The sequence below is a fragment of the Cetorhinus maximus genome, chromosome 6, assembly GCF_964194155.1.
Source record: "Cetorhinus maximus chromosome 6, sCetMax3.hap1.1, whole genome shotgun sequence".
NCBI classification, from domain to species: Eukaryota; Metazoa; Chordata; class Chondrichthyes; order Lamniformes; family Cetorhinidae; genus Cetorhinus; species Cetorhinus maximus.
The window spans coordinates 115,968,006-115,990,854 of record NC_135884.1 but is presented as its reverse complement, the minus strand read 5'-3'; the positions used below and the strand labels follow the sequence as shown (position 1 = coordinate 115,990,854).

General features: G+C 40.3%; 1 protein-coding gene across 1 annotated transcript in view; it reads right to left on the bottom strand.

Moving 5' to 3' along the window:
* vps35 (VPS35 retromer complex component) overlaps positions 1 to 22,849 on the bottom strand; it is a 71,818-nt gene that overhangs the window by 38,638 nt on the left and 10,331 nt on the right. The window contains exons 3-7 of the mRNA XM_078544354.1: positions 18,041 to 18,137; positions 14,235 to 14,358; positions 13,390 to 13,572; positions 9,501 to 9,714; positions 7,977 to 8,060 (exon numbers count right to left, since the gene is read on the bottom strand). Of these exons, the coding sequence (XP_078400480.1) occupies positions 7,977 to 8,060; positions 9,501 to 9,714; positions 13,390 to 13,572; positions 14,235 to 14,358; positions 18,041 to 18,137 (702 nt within the window). The remainder of the gene's footprint in view (positions 1 to 7,976; positions 8,061 to 9,500; positions 9,715 to 13,389; positions 13,573 to 14,234; positions 14,359 to 18,040; positions 18,138 to 22,849) is intronic.

The window sequence follows — 22,849 nt, the reverse complement described above, 5'->3', positions numbered from 1 at the left end:
GTTGGATCCTCTTGTTGGAGATGGCCATTGCCTGGCACTGGTGTGGTGCAAATGTTACTTGCCGCTTGCCAGCCCAAGCCTGAATATTGTGCAGGTCTTACTGCGTATGGGCATGGACTGCTTCAGTACCTGTGGAGTCACAAATAGTGAACGTTGTGGAATCATCAGCAAGCATCCCCACTTCTGACCTTATGGAGGGAAGGTCACTGATGAAGCAGCTGAAGACAACTGTGCCTAGGATAGACACTGCTCTGAGGAACTCTTGCAATGATGTCCTGGGACTGAGATGATGGATCTCCAACAGCTACAACTATCTTCCTTTGCACTAGGTATGGCTCCAACCAGTGGAGCATTCTCCCCCCCCACCCGCCCCTCCCGATTCCCAGTGACTCCTAATTTGCTGGGGCTCCTCAATGCCACACTCGGTCAAACGCCATCTTGATGTCAAGGGCAATCATTCTCACCTCACCAGTTCAGCTCTTTTATCCATGTTTGGATTGAGGTCAGGAGCCAAGTAGCCCTGATGGAACCCAAACTGAGTATCAATGGGCAGGTTATTGCTGACTAAGTGCCCCTTGATAGCACTATCAACAACTCCTTCCATCACTTTGCCGATGATCGAAAGTAGACTGATGAGGCAGTAATTGGCCAGGTTGGATTTGTCCTGCTTCTTGTGGACAGGACAAACCTGGTGAATTTTCCACATTGCCTGGTAGATGCCAGTGTTGTCACCAAGCTGTTCCAGTGCAGCTAAGGGCGCAGCTAGTTCTGGAGCACAAATCTTCAGTACACTTGCTGGAATGTTGTCAGGGCCCATAGCCTTTGCAGTATCCGGTGCCTTCAGCTGTTTCTAGATATTGCGTGCAGTGAATCAAATTAGCTGAAGACTGGCATCTGTGATGCTGGGGGTCCTCAGGAGGCTGAAATGGGTCATCCTGTTTAAAATTGTCCAGGTATGTCCTGTACACAAAAAGCAGGTCAAATCCAACCCTGCCAATTACCGCCCCATCAGTCTACTCTCCATCATCAGTAAAATAATGGAAGGGGTCATCAACAATGCTTTCAAGTGGCACTTGCTTAGCAATAACCTGTTCACTGACGCCCAGAATGGGTTCCTCCAGGGCCACTCAGCTCCTGACCTCATTACAGCCTTGGTTCAAACATGGGCAAAAGAGCTGAACTCCCAAGGGGAAGAGAGTGTGACTGCCCTTGACATCAAGACCTCATTTGACAGAGTGTGGCATCAGGCAGCTCTATCAAAACTGGAGTCAATGGGAATCAGGGGGAAAACTCTCCACTGGTTGGAATCAAACCTAGCACAAACAAAGATGGTTGTGGTTGTTGGAGATCAGTCATCTCTGCTCCAGGACATCACTGTAGGAGTTCCTCAGGGTAGTGTCCTCGGCCCGACCATCTTCAGTTGCTGCAACAATGACCTTCCTTCCATCATAAGGTCAGAAGTGGGGATGTTCGCTGATGATTGCACCATATTCAGCACCATTTGCGACTCCTCAGATACTGAAGCAGTCCATGTCCAATTGCAGCAAGACCTGGACAATATCCAGGCTTGGGCTGACAAGTGGCAAGTAACATTCGCGCCACACAAGTGTCAGGCAATGATCTCCAACAAGAGAGCCCAACCATTGCCCCTTGATGTTCAATGGTATTACCATTACTAAATCCCCCACTATCAACATCCTGGGGTTACCATTGACCAGAAACTGAACTGGAATAGCCATATAAATACTGTGACTACAAGAGCAGGTCAGAGGCTAGGATTCTTGTGGCCAGCAACCCACCTCCTGACTCCTCAAAGCCTGTCCACCATCTACAAGGCACAAGTCAGGAGTGTGATGGAATACTCTCCACTTGCCTGGATGAATGCAGCTCCTACAACACTCAAGAAGCTCGACACCGTCCAGGACAAAGCAGTCCACTTAATTGGCACAACATCCACAAACATTCACTCCCTCCACCACCGAAACACAGTAGCAGCAGTGTGTACCATCTACAAGGTGTACTGCAGGGATTCACCACGGCTCCTGAGACAGCATCTTCCAAACCCATGACCACTATCATCTAGAAAGACAAGGGCAGCAGATAGATGGGAACGCCACCACCTGGAAGTTCCCCTCCAAGTCACTCACCATCCTGACTTGGAAATATATTGCCGTTCCTTCACTGTCGCTGGGTCAAAATCCTGGAACTCCCTTCCTAACAGCACTGTGGGTGTACCTACACCACAGGGACTGCAGCAGTTCAAGGCAGCAACTCACCACCACCTTCTCAAGGGCAACTAGGGATGGGCAATAAATGCTGGCCCAGCCAGCAAAGCCCATACCCTGGAGTGATTTTTTTTTAAATCCACTTGGCACTTCTGGCTGAAAATGGTTGCAAATGCTTCAGCCTTGCCTTTTGCATTGATGTGCTGGGGATGGGGATATTTGTGAAGTGTCCTCCTCCAGTGAGTGGTTTAATTGTGCACCACCATTTATGACTGGATGTAGCAGGACTGAAGGCTTCAAACTGATCCAATGTTTGTCTATAGCTTAGCTCCGTCTATCGCATGCATGCCAAACAGCAAAAAGCAACAAGTAATAGTGTGTTGTAGCTTCACTAGGTTGATATTTTATTTTTGGGTATGCCTGGTGCTGGTCCTGGCATGCCCTCCTGCACTCTTCATTGAACCAATGTTGATCCCCTGGTTTGATGATAATGGTAGAGCGGAGGATAAGGCAAGCCATGAGGCTACAGATTGTGGCTGTATACAATTCTGCTGCTGATGGCCCACAGCGCTTCATGGACGCCCAGTTTTGAGTTGCGAATTGCCAGATCTGTTCGAAATCTATCCCATGGTGGTAGTGCCACACAACATGATAGAGGGCATGCTCAATGTAAAGACAGGGTTTCATCTCCACCGACGACTGTGCAGTGGTCACTCCTACCAATAAGGTCATGGGCAGTTGGATCCGAGACATGCAGATTGGTCAGGACAAGCTCAAGTAGGTTTTTCCTTCTTGTTGGTTCCCTCACCACCTGCCAAAGGCCCAGGCTAGCAGCAATCTCCTTTTGTACTCAGCCAGCTCGGTCAGTGGTGGTTTTATTGATGGACATTGAAGGTCCCCAACCAGAGTACATTCTGTGCCCTTGCACCCTCAGTGCTTCCGCCAAGTGGTGTTCAACATGGAGGAGATGGAGAAGTACTGGTTCCTCCCTGAGGTGGGTTCTGTGGTGGTAGGCCATAGGTGGTAATCAGCGGGGATTTCCTTGACCATGTTTGAACTACTGATGCCATGCGGCTTCATGGGGTCGAGAGTCGATGTTGAGAACTCTCAGAGCAACTCTCTCCTGACTGTATACCACTGTGCCGCCACCTCTGGTGGGTCTGTCCTACTCTCAGAATTATGCCTTACAGGCACTGTCTGGCTGTTGCTTGACGAGTGCAATTTTGGCACAAGCCCCCAGATGTTAGTAAGGAGAACTGCGCAGAATTGACAGGGCTGGGTTTGCCGTTGTCATTTCCTGTGCATAGGTTGGTGCTCAGTTGATCCATCCAGTTTCATTCCATTTTGCAGACTTTGTAGCAGTTTTGATACAGCTGAGTGGCTTGCTAGGCCATTTCAGAGGGCACTAAGAGTCAACCACACTGTTTGGTCTGGAGTCACATGTAGGCCAGACCAGAACATTAGTCAAACAGATGGATTTTTACGACAATGATTTCACGGTCACTATTACCGACATTAGCTTCTTAATTTCAGATTTATTAGCTGCATTTAAAATTCCATCAGCTACCGTGGGGTGATTCAAACCACTGTTGTCCCCAGAGCATTACCCTGGGCCTCTGGATTGCTTGTCCGGTGACCTTACCACTGCGCCACTGCCTGCCTGCCTAAAAAGCTAAAAAAAAAGTTTTTAAAATTGTACTTTTGCTGCTTGAGTGCAAATCACTTGTAATTGGTAAATGATCATAATTCCAGCACCAAGTACTCTGCAGACACTAGTTTTTGGAAGACCAGTTCCCAACTTTTTCCAATAGAAGTAACTACCTCTAACCCTTACTCTCTATTTGTAGCAACCTGCTATCCATTCTGCTGCCTGTCCCCTGAATCCACTCACTTTGATCTTAAGTCATGAGCCTACTTTGCAGTACCTTATTAAAAGTCTTTTAGAAGTCTAAATATATTAGAACTTACATTTATGTAGCACCTTTAATGTAATGAAATATCCCAAAGTGCTGCACAGGAGCATTGTAAAGCAAAATATGACACCAAGCCACACATGGCAATATTAGGTCAGGTGACTGAAAGTTTGGTCAAAGAGGTGGATTTTAGAAGTGCCTTAAAGGAAGGATGCAAAGTAAAGAGACGGAGAGGTGTATGGGGAGAAATCGAGAGATTGGGGCCAAGGTAACTGTGGGCACAGATACCAAACAGAATGCAGTATTGGGAATGTACAAGAGGGTAGAATTAGACAAGGGCAGATGTCTCAGAGGGTTGGGTGATTGGAGATTACAGAGATAGAGAGGAGTAAAGCCATGGAGGGATTGGAAAACAAGGATGATAATTTTAAAAATCAAGACATTGTTTGACTGGGCACCAACGTAGGGCAGTGAGCAGAGGGTGATAGGGGAATGGGACTTTGCTGGGAGTTAAGGCATGGGCAGCAGAGTTTTGGATGACAAGTTTAAAGAGGGTAGAATTTTGGAGATGAGCCAGGAGAGCATTGGAATAGTCGAGTCTAGAGGTAACAAAGGTATGGATGAGGGCTTCAGCAGGAGATGAGCCAAGACAGGGGTGAATTCAAGCAATGTTATGGAGGTGGAAATAAGTGGCCTTAGTGGTGGCACGAATATGAAATCGGAAGCTCATCTCAGGATCAAATGTGACACCAAAGTTGGAAATAGACTGACTTAATCTCAGACCATTGCCTGGGAGATAAATGGAGTCAGTAGCTAGGGAACAGAGTTTGGCGTGGGGACCAGTGATTTCAGTCTTCCCAATAATTAATTGGAGGAAGCTTCTGCCCATCCAGTATCAAATGTCAAATAAGCAGTTTGATAATTTAGCAACTGTGGAGTTAGAGACCGGCGGTAGTGGTGAAGTAGAGCTGATGTTGTCAGCATACATGTGAAAACTAACACTGTACCTTATTAAAAATAGGAGGCGGCTAAGGATAGATCATTGTGGGACAACAGAGGTAATGTGTTTTTGATCAGCAAGAGAAGCCATTGCAAGTGATCCTTAGGTTATGATTAAATAGAAAAAAATGGAACCATGTGAGAGGAGTCCTGCCCAGCTGCGTCTGCTACATTACCCTTATCTACTCTGTTACTTCTTCAAATAATTCAATAAGGCACGTCAAGTATGATCTTTCCTCTTGAAATCCCTGCTGACTGTTCGCAATTATATTTTTAGTTTCTCAATGCTTTTGGTTAAATCTTTGTGCAAGGATTCCTTTTATGCAAGGATATCTTTTCTACCGTTGATGTTAAGCTAATTGGTCCATAATTCTAGAGACTGTTTAAGTGCCTTCTTAAATATAAAAATCACATCAGCTGTCTTCCAGTATTCTGGCACTATTTCCTTTTCTAAAGAATTTTTATACATCTCTTCCCTCAACTTATTTTAATATGCGCAGATTAGTTTACAAGTTCTTTTTCCTCTTTATCTTAAATGCCTTTTTAAAAATTTCTTCTAATGTAATGTAATACCCACCATATTAGTCTCTGTGTTAAATACCAAGGCAAAGTCATCATTCCATATTTCTGCCATTTCACTGTCATTACCTGAGAGTTTGTCCTGTGCATCTCTTAGTGACCATATCCCCATCTTATTTTTGTTATTCATGTGTCTGTAGAATGCCTTACTATTTCTTTTTTACATTGGATAATTTAATTTCGCAGTTTCTCTACGCCTTCCTAATCACTAACTTCTTTCCTGATCTCTTTACATTGCCTTTTATTTCTGCCATGTTGTCTCCATACTTAGTGGATGTTTTTTGCTTTACTTTCAATTTTGCTCATCTGTATTCATCCATGGTATGTTATTACTGGCCAGTTTGTTCTTGCTATATTAGCAAGAAGAATATCTCCTGCACTCTCCTGATTACGGTTTTACATTTGCCCCTGCTCTTTTATTTCTCTGTCAGCAAATCTTTCCAGTTTATTTCCCCTAGTTCCATTCTCATCCTTTAAAATCACCTTTGGCCTTTGTCTTTTATCCTTTTCAATCTTTACCTTAAATCTTATTCACCACTGCCTCGATGTTACACTGCGCTTATTGCTCTTATCTGTTCTAGTTCATTTCTCATTATCAGTATTGCACTTTTTACATATTGGTTAAGCAATGCTGTACACATTGTATTATTTTTATTTCATGCATCTGTTCCGCTGTCTCTTGCAAGCTCATTTGGGAATAGTTAAAATCCCCATTGATTAATAGTCTATGTTCTTTATTCATTTCATATTTTTGCTTACATAGGTTGCGTGATTGTGATAGCGTTTTCTCATCCACCTGTTAGCGTGACTGATCCCTTATCATTTCTGGATTCTGTTTCTAACGTTTTGTTAGTTATGTCTTTTTTTCTATTGCCATTGTTATTTCTAACTAGTATAGATAACCCTCCCTCCTTCTCCTTCTTCCCTATCCTTCCGGATATAGTAAAAAACCGTAAAATTTAGTCGCTACTCCTATAACTTTATGTAGTCACTTTTCAGCTATTCCTCTTACACATGATTCCTCGCTATGAATTATTGCCTCCAGTTCTCCAGTTTTATTTTGTTTGCTGTATGTATTTCTGTAAAGGCAGTCCAATTAGTCGTTAATAGTTGTCTCTTTTCCTTTATTTTTAAACAGTGTTTTCATACTTCTGCTATTTAACTGCATATATTTCCTGGCTATTTATTACCCCTGGCCTTTACTCTCATCTCTTATCTTTTCATCTTTAGATGTTATTCTCACCAGAACCGTCCAATCCATGTTACTCATTTCCAAGTCTCCAAAATGTACTACTTCACACTGTTTCATTAAAGGACACCTGCCATCGTTCTACCCATTCACTTCAGTTGTGTCAATTTCTGCTCTTTGCAAGTCACTATGCCGCCCAGCTCATCATCTTCAAATATGGATATATTCCCAAGTATGGTTAATTTATTATTTCCTTAAGTACCGTGTCAAAAAATGCTTAAGCTTTACTTGTCCCTCCCACAGCTTAGTCAGCTACAACTAATTAACACTTCACAAATTGAAAAGAAGTGTTGGCTTTTGCTGGTCCCTTTTTGTTTCTCAGCAACCTTCAAACAAAAACATTTAACTCATTCCTGAATTCCCGCTCAGACCAGCTCCCTCTTTAGGCTAATCTTACTGCTACTTATCATTGTTTTAGTTACATCTCAAGAGCTTACTTCTTTATATACTTGTTCAGGTGCAGTACGAGAGAAACAGTGCCTTCATTCTATTAGCATATTGTCACTCCTTTTTAGACCTGACATTTCAAGTGACCAGGTTTATCCAGATGAACATGAACATGCACTTACTGAAGTGCAAGTTCAAATGCAGCATGGCTAAGCCGCTGAGGCAGCTGGTCAGGTTCATGCAGTACATTTGCGAGGTCAGCACCTGTGATTAATTTAACTTTTGAAGTAGCCATACACATGATAATATCCAGCACAATCAATTTATTCCCAACAATATATTGCTTCTCCCAATAAATATGGCACTCTCCCAAATCTCCGATTGAGAGGGGGGGCGGGGGGGGGGGGAAGAGAAGTGAAAGGATACCTTGTTCCCCACCCAATTCTTCAACAAAACTTCTTTGCTATAAATAATACTCGATTTCAAGCCAATAACTAAACACACAAGAATTGTACTTCATTAATTTTAAAATCAAATCATCTTAAAATTTGCTTTTATTAAAATAAAAGTCAACTCACTGTTTGCAAAACAAACATCTACAGATTAAAATAAACAGAATTTTACCTGAATTATACATTCCATGAGATACTCTTGAGCCAAGCCATCCCTGCAGTTTACAACCTGCTCCAATATTCCAGTTAACACAATCTAGGGGAAAAAAATAAAAATTAGGAGAATCAGTTGGGAGCACTCTCTGGGCAAAGGTTGTGAGCTTGAGCCTAACTAGACTTTTCAGGTCAATCCAGGCAGCCACACCAACGCGTAAAGGAAATGCTGCATCAGAGATAGGTGAAATGTTAAACTGAGAGCATGCCTGTTCTGGTAGAAGTTGTTCTAATGCTCTGAAAAATATTGCTCCCTCAATCATTAAACAGTCCTGCTTTTGGTGGTAATGTTTTTTTTGTGGGACGCACAATGCAAAATGGCTACCATATTTTCTTACATAAGTCACTGCGCTTCAACATAATACATCATGTGAAACTCATCAGGACACTTTAGAGATGTAAAAAGACAGTAATGTGCTATATAATTTTAAATCTTACTGAAATAATAACCACTGCTCTAGTGATCCTCTTCCTTTAACCACATTTCCTCAAAGTCCCAATTGTACATCAGCAAAAATTAAAGTTCAAATGGATTTCACTTGACAATTCTCAAACTGCTTCCCCAAATCAAACAACACATTGCAGATTGAAAGACATCGAAACAATAGCAAAACACCAACGCTTAAAAAGCGGCACCATTAGTCTGAGACTATGAAATGGAGTTTTGTATCTTCATGGAGGCAGAAACCAGCTCAGAAAATGCAGAACGTAGTTTTGTTTTTGCAAGAAAACCATTTTCCATGCCTTCCCGGCCCCATACCATTTTCGCATGCCTTTTCATGGGTTAGGAAGGCCTTGGGTGCAAAATGCACATGCACCTCTTCCATGATCAGAGTCCCCCTTGTGAAGGCCACAGGGAAATTGTATTTCCTCCCACAGACTATGTTGGTGTGGGTTTTGAAAGCCAAAAAACACACCTCCTTGGAGATCGAGGCCACTGGAGAAAGTCTGCAGAGGAGTCGGGAACATTGTGACAGGCAAACGTAAAATGTTTTGACATCTTCAAATGTCACTATTAGATGCTATATTGTAATGTAGATGTATTTTAATGCAGTGATCCATCATAGGGCTCTGTATTGCAAAGATAAGTTTGGCAATACCAGTAATGTAACAGTCAGGTGTTGACTTACATTACAGCACTTTTTTCCATTTGAGAAAGTGACCATGCATTGAAATGTGTTGGTAAACCCTCCTGTCATGTTTGATTCTGTGATTTAAATGTACAGACGGCACTGGCTTTGCTTGGAATGCTCAGATTACAAACCCGGATCCAAATACCTATTAAACTGGTCATTCTGGATAACAAAGTTGATCATTTTGAATATTAAATTCTTCATAAGGCTGGATTAAATAAAAAAATCAACAAAAGCCCTTGCTATACCGAGCTTTTCGCTAATTCTCAAACTATATCACTAGAATTTCTTTGGGTAGATTTTACAATCAAATTAAGAGCATTTAAAATGTGAACTAGCAAAATTCTTACCTGTTTGTACCTTTCCACATTAACCCCTTCCAACTGACTAAGTCGAACTAGGTTTGTACCAACAAGGATGCGCAGTTCCTGACGTTCACGTTCCCGTTTTTCACGGTCTCTGCTGTGACCCTGGTGCTGCATTCGTACCCAGAGTTTATTCATTTCTGCAAAGTTCAGTAGCACAAAGTCCATGGAATCATTGATGTCTCCAGTTACAACTTCTCTGAAATTTAAAAACAAAGGGAATTGAAGGATGTGAAACATCAGACACCGAAATAAATTTTTGATCATAAATCTGGCTTAGTTAAGAGTACAATTCTGCAATTTTCATCAAGAATAGATTTTGTTAAAATAAACTCCAATTAATCTCAAGAAAATATCCTTATACATTTTGAATACTATTCAGTTTACTAAAGTGCTTTGTTCATGGATCGTTCCATTTGTCAATTAGTCTGAAAATCAGTATCAGTGTTGCACGAGTATACAGCATTACATCAAGCATAGAGGACAGAAAAAGGCCATTCAGCCCAACTGGTCTAAACTGGGCTTAACTCTCCACACAAGCCTCCAACCATCCTACTTTATCTAACCAGCAGCACATAATTTCATTTTTCTCTCCCTCATTTGTTTATCTAACTCCCCCTTAAATGAGTCTATCTGCCTTCTCTGCTCTTTGAGAGAATGTGTTACTGCTATTTGGTAAAGAAGTTTCTCATGATTCTCTATTGGATTTACTCGTAACTATCTTATATTCACTAATCTGTGACCTAACACCATATCACCATTGCTCCCTGTGGAACACCGCTTCCCACCTCTTCCCAGTCTGAAGAGCTACACTTGACCCCTCTGGTTTGTAGCTGGCTGGCTATTGATTCTGCTACCTCACCACTGAATCCATATGCTTTGACATTAGTCACAAGTCTATGCAATACTCGAGGGTTTTGAAAATCCAAAATATATTGCATCTACGACATTACCCTTCTCTACTTCTGTTACTTCTTCAAAGAATTCAATAAGGTTGGTTAAGCATGACTCTCCATTTTGAAATCAGTGCTGACTATCTTATTTTCGGATTCTAGATATTTCTATTACATCTTTGAACAAGGAATCCATTACCTTTGCTATCAAGGGCCTTAAGCTAACTGATCTATAGTTCTCTAGATTTGTCCCAGCTACCTTTTTAAATATAGTGTCTCTGGCACATTCCCATATAATAAATAGTGCCTCTGCTTTCTCTTCCCCAATTTCTTAATATGCATGGATTCAATCCAGCCAACAGGCTTTAACCCTCTCTCGTTTGATTAATTTACAAGTTGTCTTCTCTTTCCATCTTAGATGTCTTTATATCTTTCTTGATCGTTTCTTCTAATGTCATCCCAGTTTATTAACGTCGCTGGAAAATGCTGAGGCAAAATGACAAATATTTTTGCCAGTTTGTCATAATCTGTGAATTTATCATGTGCATCTTTCAATGGTTCTACTTTTTTTTTGTTATTTCTGTGTCAGCAGAATACTTCATTATTCCTTTTCATATTCCCCAATAAATTAATTTTATAATGTCATTCTTCTAAACTCGAGAGTATAGGCCCAATTTATTCAGCTTCTCTTTGGGGGACAACCCACCCACCCCAGAAACCGATTTAATAAATCTTTGCTGCAGAACCTCCAATGCAAATATATCCTTCCCTAAATATGGAGACCAAAACTGCACACAAGTTTTCCAGGTGTAAACTCACTAAAGCCTTGTACAATCATAGCAAGAATTCTTTATTCTTGTACTTCAATCCCCTTGCAATAAAGGCCAACAAGCCATTTACCTTCCTAATAGCTTGCTGTACCTGCAAGCTAACTGTGTTCTTTTTACGAGTGCAAGGTTCCTCTGAACAACAAAATTTTTAAGTTTCACACCTTTTAAAAAATATTCTGTTTTTCTATTTTTACTACCAGTGGATACTTCCCACATTATGCTACCTTGGTGCCCACTCACTCAACCTGCCTATATCTCATTGCAGCCTGTGCCCCCTCACACTTAACATTCCCAAACTTTGTAAATGCAAACTTAGGGGCAGGATTTTCCCGTCGGCGAGCAGGGGGGCGGAACTCCCGATGTCACAGTGCCCTATTTAAATTTTCAGGTAGGCGGGGGCTCAGCAAAATCAGCTGTGCGCCCGCTGACCTGACAATGGCCAACTGAGGCCATTGACAGAGTCATTAAACTAATTAATGGACCTGCCCTTCCAACCTTAAGGTTGGCGGGCAGGCCAGGAGCCTTGACAGGAATTAGAAAAAGCATGAAACCTCATTCACGGGTGGGATGAGGTTTTATGTAGGTTTTTAAAAATTTAATTAAAGTTTTTTAAGAAAAATTATGGACATGCCCCAACTCATGTGACAGTGTCACATGAGGGGACATGTCAGGGAATTTTTTTTCTATTTTAAAAAATATTTTTGATAGTAGAGGCAATCTCCCTGAGGCAGCACTTAGCCTCAGGAAGATGAGTGCGCTCTTTAGTGCGTATGCGCGAAAGAGCGCACTTTCAGGTTTAGGGATTCCCCCCACCAGCACAGGGAGCGCATAGCGCTTCCGTGCAGACGTCACGCTGGGCAGGCCTTAATTGGCCCGCCCACGTAAGATGGGGGCACCGATCGGAGGCGCAACCGCGCTTCAACTTCGCTCCCGACAAGGAGGGGAAAATCCTGCCCTGGATATATTTCTCTCAGTCTCTTCGTCCAAATCATTGAGAGAGATTGTAAATAGCTGAGGCTCCAACACTGATCCTTATGGCACTCTACTAATTACAGCCTACCAAGTTAAAATTGTCAATTTATCACTCCTCTACTTCCTGTCTTTTAATCAATCCTCCATCCATGCTAATATGTTACCCCAATTCCAGGAGCCCTTATCTGAACTTCTACCAGTTGGTTATACCAGCAGGGGCAACGATTGGCCTCAGTAATCCTGGTTTATGAGAATTGGGGATTATAAGTCAGTTAGCACTGTCCAACATTCTATGCTGGACACATGTAGGTAATGGGTCACGATGTTATATCACAAACTGTCATGCCTCCTGAGCGTTGACCAGTGTGTAGGCTTTCACTGTTTATGCTCATAACTGATTAATACCAAGGGACACAAGGGAATGAAGAGCAACCAGTGCCCAACGTGCCATAGGTGAACACAAAGTAAACATCTTCTTAAGAGAAAAAGCATAGTAGATATAGTGTATTAATATCTATAGATATAACCAAATGTATGCAATTGTATCAATTGTCTTTCAAATGTAACCCATGTCAAGGCAAGCCAAATTAAAATAAAGTACAATAAGCCCATTTTAAGTCGTTCGGCTTTAACGTCGTGGATATAATAGGGCCAGTATATGCACTTAGTATTGAGAGTTTCGTCTTAGCGTTCTTTTCCACCAGGCCAATGTAGCATGCATGATCTGAAAGGTGCCGTTTTAGAGCAGTCTCTCCAGCTCGCCACCTCGCCCCCTGGACCTCTCTCAGCTCCTCTCACTTCCTCACTGGCTTCACCCCTCTGAGCAGAAACCAGTCAGTGAGCAGGAGCCAGAAAGAGTTGGCATATTTCGTTTATATTTACTTTAGAAAGTTATTCCATTTATAAGTATAGGAGGTTAGGAATATACAGAATTTCAACTTACCGGGTGCAATTTTTTTTTTCCCGGTGAGAAAGGTCTTAGAATCTAACTACAGCTTTTACATTGGCTGTAATAGGAAAATCTGATTTGCTTAACTTTTTTTTAAAAAAATTAAAGTTGCACTTTTCAGGAACACATCCACAACGTTAAATGAGAAATTACTGTATCAACATTATTTTACAGCTTTGCAGATTACAATGAATAATGTTGTTTTAATATTAAGAAAAATTAAGACTTACTCAGACTCCTCCCCTTCATCTGGCAAAATGTTTCTTGTACATTGAAGCAGATAGTTCCTGAGGAAGAGCCCTCGTAATGGATGCTGCACCCCACGACACATTTCCACCAAATCCTTAAGAATATCCTTCCTGGACTGGGAAAATGACTTAATGTAGACAACTCCAACAGTGATGAGCAAGTAGCTGAACATTAAAAACAAACACACTCAGTTTGGTTACAAATCAATGTTCTACTTTGCAACAATTTGAGGCCAAGATCTTTCAAAGTTTTACAAACAAGTCATATTTGCAGTTTTTAAAATAAATTAAAAGAGAATACTTAAATTGCAATAGTACATGTTTAAATATTAAAAACAGCTGATGTAAACTGAACATTTGTGATCAAAGATTTTCAGCATCTGTATTTGATTAATTTTAATCAATTTATAACCATTGGAAGCAACTTAATACAGTCTAACAGCTTGACCTCCTAAAACTCATTAGTAAACCATTTAAAATGCATTACACTTGGCAAGAGCAATGGTGACGGAAGGCAACTTAGTCCATCAGACCCGCTTGCTCAAGTAAATAACATTGCTTTTTCATTGAGTTAAAAGTAGAACATTATTACTCATATAAGTCCCAAGAATCAATCTTGCAGAAACCTTATTTCAATCTTGTATATAACAGGAATTTCAACGAAATACAGAATTTAATATAAATGGATGGACAAGTGACATATTAAACCAGGATAAAACCATCTCCCAACACACAATGCACTTTTAAGATTGTAAACTGGCACAGATATTGCTGCGTTTGAAGTGTACAATCCACTTGCCAATATTTGTAGAATTTAGGACACTTACAGTCTTGGAATAATATTGCCAGCATACTGAACAAGCTCATACAGGTCAGCCACCTTTCTCCCTTTGGCAAACTCATCAGTCAGATAAACTTCCAAATAATGTAATTCATCCGAAATGGCCATGTCTGTCCTTGAGTTAAGGGACATTATATAGATAAAACTCTCCGAGGTGTAAAGAACATGGAAACATTGAGTACCTTATAGTCCTAAAACATCAATGATTCTATTAAAAAGAAAACAAAACTACTGATCAAACTGATGCAATTCTGAAAACAAATGTATAGATTTTATCATCTTTTAATTTGAAAAATTGGGCTTTTGGGTGTGGTTTGGGGGTAAAGATCTAGTTTGGACTCAGTCCTCTTGCTGAATAATCTCCAAAGGTCATCAGTTACACCAGAATTAAATTTATAGATATTTAATTATCTTACTGTACAATAGTTATTTTTAAAGGGATTTGACCAAGTAATTTGAAGGTCAGGTACAAATATCATGCCATCTCTCTTCCTGACAGGCAAAGCTATCACTTATTTCCTCATCATTTTCTTCTCTTGACCGGCCCTTGTTGTTATTTTCTGAACTAATGAAATAGCTGCTCGAACCATGGTGTTCCATATCAATCTCTGAAAAATTAATCAGCAGTGATCTTGGAGTAGTGCTTCAAACATTTTTCCATTTTCTCAGGACCAGAGAGGCCAAGATCAACAACACTTAGGGTATATCATAGGAATGAACAAATTTCCAACACACCATGCTACAGCACAAGGTTCACTAACTCTAAAGTCATCATATAATCTCCAACAGTTGAAACATTCACATCAATGAGAGAAGGCAGCAAGCAAAACATAATCCCATATGCATGAAACTAAACAAAAAATACTGCAAATTGATGTTCGATTACATACTCTTTCTGCCGCTCTTCAAACACCAGTCACATCTATCTTGTTTGGAATCGTTGCTTTAAATATACAACTGTGGAAAGGGAGATCTGCTAGTGATAACCCAACACAAACCCTTTAATTTCTGTTATTTGACTGGAGAAGTAACACTAGCAACTGGATCAGGGATAAAATGTCACGTGCTAGAGACGAAGTCACAAAGGGAACAAGGGATATGGTTGTGGAGGGGCCGGGGAGGGGACTGATGAGTTTTTCCCCCACTACTGCTTTACACTGTTCTTATAAGCTACTCCTACAACTAAGAACTCCAAATTACTTTTTCCATGCCAACATACATGATACGAATTGAGCACAAAATTAACATTCCTATAGTAGTTCATTAGAAAATGTAATTTGACGTATTTGTTCACCATATAATCTGTATCACTGATAAAAACAGCATAAATCATATCCTCCAAAACCACAGAAAATACAATAATGTTTCAAGATTCCTGGTATACTTAACTGTACTGTTATAAATTTGATTTAAGTATTAATTTTGCAACAGTTATATTAAAATCTCACCTAGTTAGGTTCCCCTTCTACCTTTCAGAAAAGTTGGCAAGATCCTCAAAATTATATACCTTAAAAATGAAACCAAACAATCAACAAACACAAATGACTTCCTCATATCACTCTCCACTTATATCCCCTTCCAATCTCCAATGCGACTCGCCTCAGTCACTGCAGAAAAGCTATCCTCTAACTCATTTACAAATTTCAAAACCCAAAATGTTCAGTCTTTGGCCCTCAATCTGCTGCAACATTTCTACAGCTACTGATACACTTATCCACGGACTCGCCTCCACCTTGGATGCCCTTGACCCCACCCTCTCCCTCACTCTAGCCATTTCCCAGTACAGTCCTCTTCTCTGCTCCCTTAAGCGCAAGGGACACAATCATGAAAGAAAATGGTGGACAACTGGTTCAACCATTCATTGTCAGTTATGGCAAGACCACAAAGAACTATAGGGTCCTGATAAAACTAATCATTGTTCCAGGGTCATCCTGAAATGCAAAGATCACCCCCCAGAATATGTTCTCTACTGCAAACCATCTTGTTAAACTCATCATGTCCTCTCCATCCTCACTTCCAACATTGGATGGTTTGGGTCTTGATGGCAAAGAAGTCAATCAGCTGCCTTTGCCATTTCCCTCCCTCCCACTACCCCAATGGACCAAGCTTCCTCTAAAGCTCCCCTCTGCCTTGGCCTTGAAATCACATTTCTCCAGTTTCCCTCTCTTTCATCTCCCCTCATGCCCTCTCCAAGCTCATCTCGTCCATGAGACCCAGCTCCTGCTCTCTTGACTATTCCGACTAAACTGTTGACCACCCAACTTCTCCTCCTGGTCCCCATGTTAGTCAATATTAATGGTTCTCTCTCTTCAAGTGCCATTCTCTCTCCCCTTTAATCTGCGGTCATCAATCTTCTCAAGAAAATAAAATCCTTGACCTGACCCTTTGTAAACAACCACCTCATATCTAACATCCCTTTCCCCTCAAAGCTCCTTGAACATGTTGTTACCTCCAAAATCCATGTCCAACTTTCCAAAAACTCCATGTTTGAATCTTTCAATCAGGTTTCCACCTCATCACAGCACCAAAATGACATCCTGTGTGACTGCAAAAAAATATAAACTACCTTCCTCATTATTCTCAACCTCTCCACAGGCTTTGACACAGTTGACCACACCAGCCTCCTCCAATGCTTCTCCACTGGCACCCAGCTTGACGGGACTGCAATCACCTGGCTCCATTTTATCTACTAATTATAGCCAAAGTATCACTTGCAATGGCTTCTCTTCCCACTCCCACACCATTTGTGTCTCCCAAGAATCTAACCTTGTCCCCTTTCTATTCCACATCCATATGCTCCCCCTCAGCAATATCATCTGAAAGCAATGTTAGTTTTCACTTGTATGCTGACAACACGCAGTTCTACCTCACCACCACCTCTCTCAACTCCTCTGTCATTAAATTATCAGACAGTTCATCTGACATCCAGTACTAGAGGAGCAGAAATTTCCTCCAAAATATTGGAACGTCTGAAAATATTATCTTTGGTCCCCGCTCCAAATTCTGTGCCTCTTCCTGGCAACGGTTTTTGAGACTAAACAAGGTTGCTTGAAACCTTGGTGTCTTATCTGACCCGGAGATCAGCTTCCGATCACAAATCTGAGCCATCATTAAGATGGTCTATTTCCATCTCCATATCATCACAACTTCGCCCTTACTTCAACTCATCTGCTGCTGAAACCTTCATGTTTGTTCCTTTTAGATATGACTATTCTAATGCACTCCTGGCTGGCCTCCCACATTCTAACCTTTGCAAAGTTGATGTCACCCAAAACTGCAGCCTCTGTCCTTACTCGCACCAAGTCTCATTCACCTATCAGCCTTGTAACCTATACTGTCTACCAGTCATGTACACATTGATTTTAAAATCACCCCACTTTCCACATCCCTACATGTTCTGGCCCTCCTTACTTCTGTAATCTCCTCCTTCGACACAGCCCTCAGAGATCTGTGCTCATCTAATTCTGACTTCTTGAACATCCCCAATTTTAACTGTTCCACTATTGCTGGCTGTTCCTTTAATTGCCTATGACCTAAGCTGTAAAATTGCCTCCCTAAACTGCTCCAACTTTTTATCCCTCTATCTTCCTTTAAGATGTTCCTGAAAACCTACCTCTTTGACCAAGCTTTTGGCCATCTGACTTCATATCACTTTTTGTAGCTCAGTATTTAATTTTGCTTCATAATGTTCCTGTGAAATGTCCTGGGATGTTTTAGTACCTTAAAGGCACTAAGATGTTACTGCTGCAAATCATTGCTCAGCTAGAATTCTACACAGTACTAAAAGGATACAGAGTTCATAGTAACTCTTTGGTGATAGCATGGAAGTTCGTAGCTCACCAAGCATATTCGAAGCATGTTTTAAAGCATCCATCAATTTATTCTTGTCCTTAATTACAAAACATAAGATGTTATCGGAAATTGAGCAAATAATGAAAAATGAGTTTTTAAACCACAAATATTTTCTATAATTAAAATAAACAAGCTGACAATGTCTGGCCTTTGCTATAACCATTACCTGTCCTTAGAATGAAAAAGATTTTTTTTAAATTGTGTATAATTGAAAACCATGTGCCAATATATAGAACTTCAGTGAAAATTTCTTTGACTACGAAGTTTGAAATTGCAATACACTTGACATTCTCAGTAAATTCAAATACAATGTCAATCACTGTAACTGATGACACACCTCAGTTAAAACCACAATGCATCTTGTAATCCCAGACACACCTACGATTAATATCGTGCACAGAGAAAATTATTTTTGGAGTTCCCATAACCCAGTCACTTTTTTGTAAACCCGTTTCATATCATTGGTATGTTCTCTTTGTATATGTCCTAACAGACCTTAGAATTAACTTTCCCCATATTGCCAGTCAATTAGTTCAGTCAGAAGAATCTCGACTTTTATTGCAATATAAGATTTTAAGTGCATTTTAAGTAAAATGATTTATCCCACAATTGAGAATTTACCACTGCAATTATAGTTTTATCTGGGTGGTTCTAGTACATGTCTAAAGGGTGAAAGATTAGATGTTGCTCATCCAGTGTCTTTGTTTTTCCTCTGAATTCAATGTTGGACTTGTTAAAAATTCCCAAATGCTCAACCAAGTAATGGGCCTCCTGCTGTACTAAACTTTATAGATTGGAGGAAGGTGGTTCTAAAACCTTATATGCATAATAAATGGCATAAAGTATGCCAAGATAAGATGGGAAATAGCAATAAAGAAATGATTTCCCATCCCAAATCTTGCTGAAAATGTATGACAGGGTCACAATTGGCCATGATGCCCAAATGGTAGCCTGCCAACACTAAGAGCAGATATTACTGATGGGCACTTGAGATAATCAGAGGATCAATGGCACTGAAGGAATTATACTTTGGTACATGTTAGTGGCTTAATGAAGGAAAGAGAGCAAAAAAAAGTAACGTGTTTTATAAGCAAGGTGGAGAATATGACATTTACAAACATTACATTGCAAATGCTGGAGTCATGCTGCATCCCATGACAAAGTAGATTTTATTCAATTAGTGTAGTATTACTCTAGAAAAAAAATTATAAAGACATCCAATCTTTAAAACATCCTGCAAAGACTTGAAGTCCGACTCCCACAAGGCTATTAAGAAATTAATTAGTCTAAGAATCAGAACTAAGTAGCCTGATATACCAGTAAATGTACAGATGTATTCAGACTAGGGGGCTTAATATCCATTTGATCTAATGAAACAAACAAGAAAAAAATTGAATAAATGAAAAACAGGGAAAGAGAAACATTTAAAGCAATTCAGATAATTAAAAAAATCATGTAATCACTCTATTTATGCAATATAGCTCGTCGAGGGTTGTCAGTCCTTTACCAGCGATCTAGAATTATTAATCTTGACCAGTTCAGAGAAACAAACAAAATGGTGAAGAGTCCCTAATGTAACATTTATATTTTCACATAATGAGATTGGGTTATACAGTCCATAAATCCAACAGACTGGGGGAACTCTAAAAAAAAACACCAACAGGATACAAAGTAAGAAAGATGCACTGTTCTGCCTAAGGGCAGGTCCTCTACCCACTTCTCCATACCCAACGGTCTTATGCTTTCAGTTGCTCGTAGGAGTTTCCCATTTTCAATTTCAATGAACAATATGATTAGGGGAATGAATACAAAGTGATTTTCTCATGTGCTTAAAGGAAACACAAATTTTTTTCCCCAAAGATCCTCTTCCACCTGTAAGTAGCCATTGTCCCTTGTGCTTCTAGCTCATCCGCCATCACCATGAAAATCTGCAGGCTCAGCCGTTGGTCATGGCTCGTAACCCTGAGCACAGGACCCCTAACTGAAGCGAGTTGCAAAAGGGCAAGGGGAACAACCCAAGCTCTCAAGGGACCCTGCTACACTTGAGATGCAGAAAAGAAAGAGAAAAAATGCTTGCAATGGATACCTAAGCTAACTGCAAAAGTTCTTTTATGGATATAGTATGAGAATGAAAATGAAATGGGGGAATGTGTACCCATTAAAGTGGCTTAAAGTAAGACTACAATGGACAATGAAAGAATGACAAACTTGTTAAATTAGTACTTTGTCTCCATTTTCACAGTGAAGGTAAAGTAGAAAAAAGATCAGTGGTACACAGGAAGCTAAAAATAATGACAAGAAAATTAGGGGATCTAATAGAATTAAATAAAGATGATAATGGAGAAGATAGTGTGACTTGAAAAAGACAATTATCCAGGTCTTGACTGATTCCATTTCAGAGTATTTAAAGTAAAAGGTGAGAAAATTGTAATGCAGTAGTTATTTTCAAAAAGTCGCCATATTGTCAGGGTGATTGCACCTTTGGAGTGGAAAATTATAAATGTCACTACATTATCTAAGATGAAATAGAGAAACCAGATAACTGCAGACGTCAGTTTAATGCAACTTGTGGGGAAGTTGTGTAATCTATAAGATAGTGACTAAGCACCTGGTCAAAGATGAGCTGATGAGAACATCAGCACGAATTTATGAAAGGGAAATCATGTCTGACTAATCTAGAAGATTTTTTTTTTGAGGTTAGACAGGGTATGGATTTTGTTTACATGGATTTGATACGATTCCACACAGGAGGTTTACAAAAAGGAGAATGCACAGAATTGAAGGTAACCTTATGACACAAGTTCATAATTGTTTGGGAGCAGGAGACAGTAGGAATAAAAGGTTCGCTCTGGCTGATGGAATTGGACAAGTGATGTTCCTCAGGGATCTGTACTGGAGCCTCAGCTTTTCACCTCATTCATTAACATCGGGGTTTGGGTATTATATTAGCTCGGATTGAGGATTGGCTAACCAACAGAAAGCAGAGAGTCGGGATAAATGGGTCTTTTTCTGGATGGCAAGCTGTAACTAGTGGGATGTCACAGGGTTCGTCCTTGGGCCCCAAATATTTACAATCTATATTAATGACTTGGATTCAGGGATAGAAGGTACTATAGCTAAATTTGCAGATGACACTAAAATAGGTGGGAAAGTAAGTTGCAATGAAGAAATAAGAAATTTACAAATGGATATGAACAGGTTAGGTGAATGGGCCAAAATTTGGCAGGTGGATTTTAACATTGATAAGTGTGAGGTTATCCATTTTGGTCGGAAGAATAAAAAGGCGACTTATTATTTAAATGGAGACACACTTCAGAATGTTTCAGTGCAGAGGGATCTGGGTGTCCTCGTGCACGAATCGCTGAAAGCTAGTATGCAGGTACAGCAGGTAATAAGTAAGGCAAATGGAATTTTGGCATTTATTGCTAAAGGAAGAGAATATAAAATATGAGGAAGTGTTGTTGCAACTGTACAAGGCATTGGTGAGACCTGGAATACCATGCACAGTTTTGGTCCCCTTACTTGAGGAAGGATGTAGTTGCACTGGAGGCGGTTCAAAGGAGGTTCACTAGATTGATTCCAGAGAAGGGGGGCTTGTCTTATGAGCAGAAATTGAGCAGTTTAGGCCTATATTCACTAGAGTTTAGAAGGATGAGAGGAGATCTAATGGAGGTATATAAGATGCTAAAGGGAATAGACAAAGTAGATGTGGAGCAGATGTTTCCCCTTCTGGGGCATTCTAGAACGAGAGGCCATAGTTTTAGGCTAAGGGGTGATAGATTTAAATCAGAGATGAGGAGGAATTACTTTTTTCAAAGGGTCATGAATCTGTGGAATTCACTACCTCAGAATGCAGTGGATGCCAGGACGCTGAATAAATTTGAGGAGATAGACAGATTTTTAATTAGTGGGTTGAAAGGTTATGGGGAGAGGGCGGGAAATTGGAGTTGAGGCCGAAATGAGATCAGCCATGATCATAATGAATGGCGGGGCAGGCTCGAGGGGCTGAATTGCCTACTCCTATTCCTAGTTCTTATGTTCTTATATACAAATTTCTATTCCTTCATCCAAGTTTGCAGATAGCACCAAGTTAGGTGGCAGATTAAGTTGTGTAGATTGGAGCAAGGAAACATAGGACAAATTAAATAGGTGAACAATACCACGGCAGGCAAACTTCAATGTGGGACATTACAAGATCAACCACACAGGACCTGAGAAGGACAAATTGGAATATTTTCTTAACAATTAGAGACGAGGAGCTGTTAACTGTTCAACTTTAACTTTTCATCTTTACAAATCACAAAACTAGAATATAGTTACAAAAAGTCATACAAAAAGTAATAATAAAAAGGCCAATGGATGTTGACCTTTATTTCAAGGGGTCTAGAATTCAAAAGCGAGGAAGCCTGGGTTAAACCTGAACTGAAGTGTTGCACTCAGTTTTGAGCATCAAATGTCCAGAAATATGAATTGGCCTTGGAAGGGGTGCAGTGTAGTTAACCAGAATGACACAAGGGCTTAAAGAAATAAATTAAGAGGACAGGCTACATAAAATTGGCTCATCCTTGAGTGTAGAAGTTTGAGGGGCTATCTAATTGAGCTATTTAAAATAATCAACAGATTTGATTACATAGATGCAGAGAGAAACTATTTTCTCTGTTGAGGGAATCCTGAACCAGAGAACATAATCTTTAAATTACAGCTAGGTCAATTAATTAGGAGTGAGATCAGGAAACATTTTACAATACA